The sequence below is a fragment of the Macrobrachium nipponense genome, chromosome 2 (assembly GCF_015104395.2).
Source record: "Macrobrachium nipponense isolate FS-2020 chromosome 2, ASM1510439v2, whole genome shotgun sequence".
Lineage (NCBI taxonomy): Eukaryota > Metazoa > Arthropoda > Malacostraca > Decapoda > Palaemonidae > Macrobrachium > Macrobrachium nipponense.
The window spans coordinates 45859814-45870431 of NC_087201.1; the positions used below are offsets into that span (position 1 = coordinate 45859814).

Sequence of the window (10618 nt, forward strand, 5' to 3'; positions counted from 1 at the left end):
GCTTAGTTTTCAAGATTAGGAGTTCATTTTTGGCTCCTTTTTTTGTCGTTGGCTTAAGTTTAGTATGCAACCATCAGAAATGAAAAAAATTATCATTATCATATATAAATAATGCGATATATGATAGCGCAAAAACGAATTTTCATATATAATTGTATTCAAATCGCGCTGTGCCCAAAACGGTTAAAGGTAACAAGTTACTTTTTTTTTTCATTATAATGTACACTAAATTGCAATAATTTTGGTATATAACACATTGTAAAACGATAAAAGCAACACAGAGAAAATATTATCACAAAATAATGCATGAATTCGTAACGCGCGGACGTAAACAAATATTTTTTTCAAAAATTCACCATAAATCTAAATATTGTCCTAGAGACTTCGAATTTCTTTCAAAATAAAGAAAAATGATTGAATATTACTATAATGTAAGAGTATTAGCTTACAATTGCAGTTTTCGACCATTTCTGACGAGTTAAAGTTGACCGAATGTCGAATTTTTTTATATATATATTTTTTATATGCAATTATTTCAGAAATAAGAAAAGCTAAAACATCAAATATTTTTCGTTTTATTCTACATGAAATTGCGCACATTTTCATATATAAAACTCTATGAAATGCCTAATATGAAATGGAGCAAATATTCCGAGAATGGGACGTACATATTTCGGAGATTTGTGGCGGAGAATCCGCGCGCGGAGGGAAGGAAAGATTTTTTTCAAAATTCACCATAAATCTTACATATTTTGCTAGAGACTTCGAATTTGTTTCAAGATGAAGATAAATGACTGATTATTACTAGACTGTAAGAGTTTTAGCTTACAATTGCGTTTTTTTTTCGACCATTTCGGTTAGAGTCAAAGTTGACCGAATGTGGCTTTTTTTCTATTTATCGTGATTTATATGCAAATATTTCAAAAATGAGAAAAGCTACACCTTCAATTATTTTAGTTGTATTCTACATGAAATTGCGCACATTTCATATATAAAGCTTTATGTAACGGTTAATTTAAAATGGTGCAAACATTACCACAATCGCACGTATGATTTTTTCGGAAGAGTTACCGCGCGGACGTAAAGAAAATGTTATTTTTGTTTTTTTCATAAATTCACCATAAATCAAAGTATTGTGCTAGAGACTTCCAATTTGTTGCAAAATGAAAGGTAAATGCTTGAATATTACTAGAATATACGCGTTTTAGCTTACAATTGCGTTTTTCGACCATTTCAGTAGAGTCAAAGTTGACCGAAGGTTGAAATTTTGGCAATTATCGTTATTTATATGAAAATATCTCAAACTGATAAAAGCTACAACCATGGGTTGGTTGGTTTTTAGTTGTATTGTGCATGAAATTGCGCACATTTCCATAATTTAAAAAAATTTTTAAAATGGTGGAAACATTACCACAATCGCATGTATGATTTTTTTCGGAAGAGTTACCGCGGGGACGTAAGGAAAAAGTTTTTTCATAAATTCACCATAAATCGAAATATTGTGCTAGAGACTTCCAGTTAGTTGCAAAATTAAGGTAAATGATTGAATATTACTAAAATATAAGAGTTTTAGCGTACAATTGCATTTTTCGACCATTTCGGTAGATTCAAAGTTGACCGAAGGTTGAAATTTTGGCAATTATCGTTATTTATATGAAAATATCTCAAAACTGATAAAAGCTACAATCATGAGTATTTTATTGTTGTATTTTACATAAAAATGTGCACATTTTCATATATAATACTTCATGTAACAGCTAATTTACAATGGTACAAAAATTATATCAAAGTGACGAAAGAATTTCCGAGATGTGTCACAGATACTTTTTAATGCGGCAAGAAAGAAATTCGCGCTTGCGCACCTGCATAACAATTGTAAACAAAACAACCCCTTGATCCGTGAACTCCCAGCATCCCCCAAGGCGCGTGATTCAAAAGTTTTAGGCTGGTAGGCCTATAAGTATTTTTCCGCCAATTTTAAAAAAAACTTTTGTAAGTCGACGTAAAATACGTCCAGTCGGCACATGGGAGACAAAAAATGTTGACGTAAAATACGTCCAGTTGGCGTAAGAGGGTTAAAAAAGGGAATTTCCCAATAGATTGAATGTAATGATAAAATATGAAAACGGTCAAATGTGTTGTGTCCTTTTTAAGGTAGAGTGTTCGAGTTATGTTCACTTTGCTTACCTGCTTCTTCTTCTTGATGATTTGTTCTGCAGTCTGGTTCTATGTTTAACTTTATGCTTCTTAATGTTAGTTTTAGATTAGTAATCTTTATCGGCTTAGTCTCTCAGGAGAAGTTTGAATGAGACGAACGGCAGAGTATCTTTCTTTACTGTGGTAAAGAGTACATGTTACAACTACAAAGCTTATAAATCTATTTTGGACCCTGGCAACATTTCTACTTCTTTTCTGAATGACGGCTGCTGGTCCTATCTGGCTTCCTCTTCTTGATCTCAAATTTAGCCACCTTTGGTTCGAATTTGGCGGTGTAGGTTCTGGTTCTCCGCCCAACTGGATTTTTGATTCGTGGTATGGTCTTTCCCTTATCTTTTCCCTATCCCCTTTTAGGTGGGGTTAACATGTTAATTCCTCCTTTTCCAGGCAGATTCAATAATTTAACATGTTAATACCTCCTCCTGGAGGTGGAGCTGCATTCTCGATAGAAGCTGAATAAGTCTGGTGCGAGGTCACAGGTCAGAGATTTTATGATGGCCTTTAAGATTTTAATTGCAATGGTGTTATGATCCAACTTCCTGTGACTAAGGTTTTGTTGATCAAATTCTGGCTCACACACTAAAGCTAAACTCTCTCTCCTCCTCTTTCTCTTTCTCGTTATTTTCACTGTACATACTCTGATTATTTTCTCTCCTCTTTCTCTTTCTCATTATTTTCACTGTACTTTGATTATTCTCTCTCTGTTTAAGGCTACCCTATCTACTATTATTTCTTATAGCTATCATTACAAATGCAATATAGAAAAAAAAGAGAGAGAAAAAGTCTTAATTGAGCCCGTGTTCGGTGTGCTGAGTGAGATGTCTAGTTGAACAATGTTAGCTAAATATTAAATGAAATAACAAAGCTTTTCACAATAAAATTTAGCATAAACGATTAACAAAATCATTCATCATTGTGGTGATACACAACTACTAACTTGAGATAGAGGGAGGGACGTTTATATTTTTGAGGAATAATGAATGAGTGATTTTAAGTTATCGTGCGTTGTGGTATTGTTGAGGAGAGAGGAGATAGTAAAATCTTTACAATGTCCGTAAAAGCAGTACCAATTCACATAAAAGATAAAATATTATTTCACAATAAATTTAACATCATGGGATGATTATTCGCCCATTTCTTTCACTTACACTCGATCTGCCAAAATCACTTTTATTTTTGTTACGGTAAAATACCTATCTAGTGACAGTTGCTTTTTACGATTTTTTACTACTGTAAAAGTAACTAAGCTGTGTAATAAACAAACTGGCACTGCTTTCAGCTTGTGCATTCCTTTGATTGTCTGTTTAAATGGCTTCCTTGTGAAAAGTTTTTTTTTTCTCTTTCCTTTTCTTGCTTTCTTGAATTATTACTTATTTGTTTGCAAAATCCTCTTGTTTGTATTAAAAGTCTGCCGTTTGCCGACAGTAAGTTTTATGTATTGTGGCATAATTAATCTCTTTCGTGTACTGAAGATCCAAGTGTAAACATGCTGATTACTCTCTCTCTCTCTCTCTCTCTCTCTCTCTCTCTCTCTCTCTCTCTCTCTCTCTCTCTCTCTCTCTCACACACACACACACAATTGGACATACACACACTATTAATTCCTTTGAATATCCTTGTACGTATTATGTGAATAAAATAGATATTGTTATCAACCTTTACGTACTGCAACCAATTCAGCTTCCTCATAGGGTTCCCATCTCTCCTCCCTCCATCCCCCAGTTGACAGGGCACCATTTTCATCAAACAGTTCTGCTCATAAATCGTACACAGAAAAAATAAAATTTGGAAAATTTTACTTCACTCCCTTACCTTAATTTAACACACAGTATATATATATATATAATATATATATATATATATATATATATATATATATATAATATATATTGTGTGTGTGTTTGTGTAAGTGTGTGCGTACATATACCTTTTATATATAAGTACATGCATTATACGTAAGCATACATACTCATGGCATATATTACTTTAAAGTGAATTAACTTGTAAATAAAAGCAAATAGCTGGATAGTATGCTTGTATATGTCCACACTCAGAATTAACCTTAACCTGTAAGTTAATCCTGATAATGTACCTTTTTGGATTAGGATTAAATACCTACTTTGGCACGATGGGAAACGTGTCAACGCCGCTAATTGTAGGAAAGTCTCAACCTTTCGTAGCTAGAGTATAGTAGATGTAAGTTTCATTTATTGGAGTGTTATTAGTCTGACCTAAAGCAGTCAACAATATAAGGATACTTGCTAACTCATTCTGATGTTTACAGGGTGCTGCTAGTTTTCTTCCTGTTATGGCATTAGCTCCAAAGGAAGGAGAAAAGATTTTGGATATGTGTGCTGCTCCAGGTGGAAAGACTACTCACATAGGTAGCATTTTGAATCTTGACTATTAATGAAGTAGTTTTTTGATATTGGGACAAAAGAATGCGTATTGAATACGAATAGCAATTTTCAATGTCAATGTTTTTTCTTTACAGCTGCCATCATGCGTAATTCAGGAATGCTCGTATGCAATGATTTACACAGAGACCGTGTGAAGGCCCTTGTTGGTAATTTGCACAGGATGGGTATTACAAATGCCACCATCACATGTAAAGATGGGAGAACTTTTCCCAAGGTATGATAATTTTTTACACGTGGTTAGGAATATTCTATGCTATGTGCTTGTTATATGTCGTGTTATTTATTTTATTGGTAACTTTTTTAGTGTGTAAATTTTGCTCTGTTAATTATGAATTGATTATTGCCAGTTGTTTTTGAAGGAAAGATTTCATTAGAATTGAAACATAATAATGAAAGAGTCAATAACTTGCGGACTATATATTCTGATGGCTAAATATTAACATTATGTTAAAATAGGGAACTTAAGAAATATTTACTTATACTATTCCTTTATGGCTGCCTTAGAAGTAATGCAGAGGTACTTAGGGTATTCAGATTTATTTGGTAGTGTTTTCAACCAAAGATCCATACTTATTTTTCTTTAGATAAAATGCATGGTAAAGTAGGATTCTTAGAGTGTTTTCAATACATAAAATACTGATTTTTTGGGGGATATAAACTGTAGGAACATGACTGAATGCTGGCAATGTTTATTTGTCATGTGTTAGGCAAAGGAAAGTTCTCTGACATTCCTTTGCAGATACTTATGTATCAGCAGACAAAGACCTCACACTATTCCTACACAGATAACAAACCTTTGCTCTTTACATAAGGATTGAGCTTGGGAAAATGACTGGGAATTGCACTTTAAAGTTGTTGAATAGCAGGGTGAAGCCTCTCCCACCTATCGGTCTGCACTCCACTTTGCTTACAGATGCTGCTGTGATCAGACATTTAGCTGACTGTCTTGATCTTCATCATTTTTACTTTATAAATAAAAATTACTTAGTATTTTCTTTCCTTGTTGTTTGTCTGTTTGGAATACTTGTGTGGTATGCTTGTTTGATAATGAGTCAAACCCCTGAATCAAGTGAGCCATTCACCTTCCTCCTGAAGAAACCTCTGGTGTTTCAGTGGTGTCCAAGTGAAAACTTTACTTAGAATTTAGCATGAGGATGCAAGCTGGGATGATTGTTTAACTTTCAGACAAGGTTGATAACCACCGACAGTTGGGGGGAAGCCCTGTCCACTTGTCGGTCTGCACCCCACTTTGCTGTTGGTTGCTGTTGAGTGAAGACATCAGCTTTGCTCTCTGCCTGACTGCCATTTGCCTTTCATGCTTTGGTTTTTCTTGTTTGCCTGCTTATATTTGTTGTGAATAATAATAAAGTATGCAAACCCCTGATTTACAACTTCCTGCTCCAGAGTGGAAACTGATAATCCTTAGGCATTGCCTGGGGAAAGACAAACCCTGTAATCAGTTTCTCTCGTCAGTTGAGATTGATCCTTGCACTTTGTGTGTGTGTGTGTGTGTGAGTAATCAATCAAGCCCTTATTTGGAATGTTGGTTCTGACCTTTTGAACAATGGTTGAAGTTTGCTGGGAAAAAGAAAGAAGGTTTCTCTCGTGTCTTCAGATTACAATACTCTCTGGTTCTTTCTTACCCCTGGCCAAACTTGCATCTGTAGTTACCACTCCTAAGTGTTAGGAGTGGTTTCCCCTTTGCCGATTCCTGGTGCTTTGTCAGTGGAGAGCCACTGAAGGAGGGAAGATGACCAGCCCAGTTCCTCTCTGGCAGTTTTGCTTCACTCAGAGGAGGAGTTTCACTTGGAAGAAAGCTCCTTCTTGGAACAGGGGGAAACTGTCTCCACTAACCCGGCCTTTGTTGTAGGTGCTATGGAGCCTGAGAGACTTAAGGACTTGTGGCCCTCCTTAGGTCTCTTGGGAGAGCCAAGTGTGCTTGTCTAATGCATCACTTATGGTGACCATTGGCTTGAGGGCAACCACTATGTCTGTAGTATCACAGCACATCCCTTCTGTTACATGCCTTCAGATTTTGCTGTCAACATCATCGCCGGGTGACTTCCTCCTCCATGCTCTGCTGTCTAAAGCCAACCTCGGCAAGAAGTTGAAGATAAAGTTAAGTATATATCTTAGTTTTACCACACCACTGAGCTGATTAACATCTCTCCTAGGGCTGGCCGGAAAGATTAGATATTTTTACGCGGTTAGGAACCTATTGGTCACCTTGCAACGGGACCTACAGCTTATTGTGGGATCCGAACTGCATTATATCAAGAAATGAATTTGAGTGCTGTTGCTTTCTCCCCTTCTTCCAAAGCTAGCAAGCAAAAGAAGAAGAAGGCTGCTTTGCTGCCTGCAAGAAGCTTTGTAGAGCGTCTAGTGGACATCCCTCTCCCACAGGAGGGCTAGTGGTTCCTTGAGTTTTGTTGCCCCTGTTGCCTTGCACATAGGAGCAATCATGTCTTGGAGTTCTCTGGACCCCTGGTGGACTGGTACTAGCACCAGTAGTTATCGTACCTAGGCTGGTAAGGGTACCTGGTCTACGGACCTGGACCTGGCTGCCAGCACAGCCTCTACTTTCTCCCAAAACTCCTTCAGACCCAGAAAGGCTGCCTTGAACTCCATGCTGCAGTTTGTCCTCTAAACTCAAAATTCCAAACGCCTGAGGCAATGAGGCCGCCTAAATGAGCCTTCCAACCTGTGAGGGAGGCTCCTGAAAACAGAAGGAAGCCCTGTGGGAGAGAACGCAGAGGGACACCCTTCAAAAGATTTCGGTCGTCCAACCACCAACGAAGGTCTTCTCTCACTTCCAGAGACAGAGGAACCTTTAACAGGGGTGAGTCCCCTGCCAGAGACCAGAATTCCCTCAATTTCTATTGTAGAGACCGAAGACGAAGACGCCCATAAGGGACCAGCTTCTCCAGGGAAGGCAAAACTTCCAGAAGAACCTGCCACTGATGAGCTGACTGATGTGATTCCGACAGGAAGTTGCGCGCCACCATTCGCAACTTCTCCAACCTCTGATCTGACGGGAAAACTCTTGCAACCACCGTATCGATGACCATGCCCAGGTAGAGAATCCTATGACTGGGTATGAGGTTTGACTTTTCCTGGTTGACTACGATGCCCAGTTCCAGACAAAACCGAAGCAGATGATCTCTGTCCTGCAGCAGCTTCTCCCTGGAACCTGCCAAGATCAACCAATCGTCGAGGTACCTCAGCAAATGGATCCCCTGAGCATGGGCCCAACTTGAGACGAGAGAGAAGACCATTGTGAACACTTGAGGGGCTATGGTCAGCCTGAAGCACAGGACTTTGAACTTGAAGACCTTGTCTTTGAGAGAGAAGCGCTCAAGTCTATCGATAGCATGAAGTTGCCTTCCCTCACAGCTGCGAAAACTGAACGTCGATCACAGGTCTCCAACCTCCCGGCGACTTGGGCACCAAGAAGATGTGACTGTAAAACCCCAGAGATGGATGCACCACTTCCTCTATCGCATCCTTGTCCAGCATCTTCCACACTTCCTCCCGAAGAGCCAAGAACTTCAGAGAATCTGGACGATACAACCTCTGAAACAGAAGAGTTAACCTTATGCAAGACCGACTGGATATGCCCCGACAAGGGAAGTTGAAACGATGACGTGGGATCCTGCGTAGCTCCCAGCAAGGCTTCCAAGCGGGAAGGAGTGAAAAACAACTGAGCCTGAGTCTTGAACTCCAAGTTGTTGAATCCACGAATGAGATCGACAACTTCTGTAAAGGAAGACAAAAACTCTTGCGTGTCTCCCTCCTGTTCTAGCAACAGAGACTGATGATGAGAAGGGTGTGTGGGCTTATCTAAAGCGCCTTCCTCGTGTAAATTAATGGAAGAACCAGCAGCCAAACAGCCCGAAACACCAACTAACCTGTCTGGGCCGAATCCAAGCGTCAACTCCAGCGATGAACCAACTACAACACTAGGGACATCACTATGCACTCTCCCGACAGGTGACTCTCTAACATGGCTGCGTACGGGCAGGGGTGTGGCAGACATACGAATGTGTTGGTGAGGAATCCCGAACACTTGAGAGAGAATGAGAATCCCTCGGAGTCAGATTCCTGGAAGAACCAGGGACAGGGGCGGCAAGCACTCTTGCAGCACCAACTCCGCGCTCACAACCTTCGACCTCTTGACAGGGGCCTTGAGATCCTTACGGTGACGAATAGGCCCTGGAGAAGAAGTGGAAGCACCTGCAACGTGCATGAACAAGGGAGGTTGCAACACACTCGCAACTCGATGCAGAGGATGAAGCAGCCACGGCAAATCGCACAGGGGAAGATTCGCCAACACTCACAGGAATATGGGCGTGCTGCTCCTCACTCGCAGACAAAGAAAGGGCAAAGTCCTTAGCCTTCCAATGCTTGATACGCCGACGCGGCGGAGATGGAGGAGAAGGAGAGGAAGACAGCACTGGCTCCCTACACAATCTCTTTGCAGGAGGCGGGGGCAATGCAACACACTTGTTTCCAGTCCTCCCAGCCAACATGGCAGCCAACTTATCTAAAACAGAGTCCAATCTCTTAAGAAACGCCTGGCATAAAGCCTCAGACGGATCAGCAAGAGAAGGGTCCGACGAAATGGAAATGAGATGCAGTGAACTGGATGGCAAAGATAATGTCATGGCAGCAAACGATGATGACATAGACGAGTGAGGCAGTGCTGCGGAGATGACTGGAAGAGACGTCTTTGATGGAAAAGACGTCGTAAGTGACGATGACGTCATGGTTTCCCCTCGATCCAAACAGGAAGCAGACGCCACTGGTGGAGCGATACAAAATGACTGACCCTGTGACTCGAAGAAGTGGCAATCGTCACTGGCAGAGCAATACAAAATGGCTGACCTAGGCTACCCACAAAGACAAGGCCAGAAGGAGGGGGAAGGGCTTGGGCAGCATGAGGAGGGGGGTAGCAAGCATCCATTAAGTGCATCCCCCAAAGCGCCGCCATGTTGGAAGCCTCCGACTCTGAAATAAAAGAAATTGATGAAAAAACCTCCTTCCTTCCAGGAAACAAATTAACTCCCTAGGAAGAAGGGGCGATATTACATAAATCAGCCTGAGGGCCTCCCGATACTTCCAACGATGAATCGACGGAAGAAAAGGAAGGGGACAAAGGAACAACATAGGAGTGGGGTGTGACAGCAGCAGGACATGAAGCATCGGGAAGAGGAGAAGAAACCCCCTCCTACGAAGGAAGAGTAGAAACTCTACGATGCTCCCTCTTACTAAAAATAACTTTCACTGCTCTCTAGGCAACGCACGCTATTGTACAAACATTAGAGCAATACCTACTGCAAGTGACGTGTGGGTTGGTCCAGCTGAAGCCAAAAAACGAGAACACGGAAAACCTGGAGTTCCGGGCCACACACGTTGATGAGGCCAAGTTAGAGCAGAAGCCATAATAACAGCACACACACACACACACACACACACACACACACACACACACACACACACACACACACGAAATGGGCAATGAACCGGGTAAAGGCCAAGAAAGGTCAACCACAACTGTCGTCCAGGCAGTTAAGAAAAGACTGATGCGGTGGCGTAGATGCGTGGTCCTTGAGCACTTATCACCTGATGTAAGCACGCGTTGCCAGATCTCGCAAGATTCCTTGCTTTCATCTGCAATTCAACCGGATCCAGCTAGACACTAGAAATTATTCCTATTGTTAAGACCTCAGGTTTGTAGCTATGAAAAATACAAATTACGTATCTCAGAAAATTTTGTCGTGCTGATTTCAATGCTCCTAAGATTACTACCATTAAGGGACGAAGTCCATCCTCATGCCACTCTGAATGCAGGACCATTTCAATGACCCTTGTTTTATCTTAGTTTTTTTTTTGAGAAACTACTCTCTTATGCACCATAGTAAATTTGTTGATGATAACCACTACCAGCATTTTTGGTTTGGTAAAGGCCTTGGTACTTGTGA

At 40.5% G+C, this 10618-nt stretch overlaps 1 protein-coding gene across 3 annotated transcripts in view; it reads left to right on the forward strand.

Moving 5' to 3' along the window:
• LOC135220553 (probable 28S rRNA (cytosine(4447)-C(5))-methyltransferase) overlaps window positions 1-10618 on the forward strand; it is a 116693-nt gene that overhangs the window by 85289 nt on the left and 20786 nt on the right. For all 3 annotated transcript variants that reach the window (XM_064257751.1, XM_064257752.1, XM_064257753.1), the window contains exons 7-8: window positions 4502-4601; window positions 4712-4851. In XM_064257751.1, coding sequence (XP_064113821.1) covers window positions 4502-4601; window positions 4712-4851 — 240 coding nt within the window. The remainder of the gene's footprint in view (window positions 1-4501; window positions 4602-4711; window positions 4852-10618) is intronic.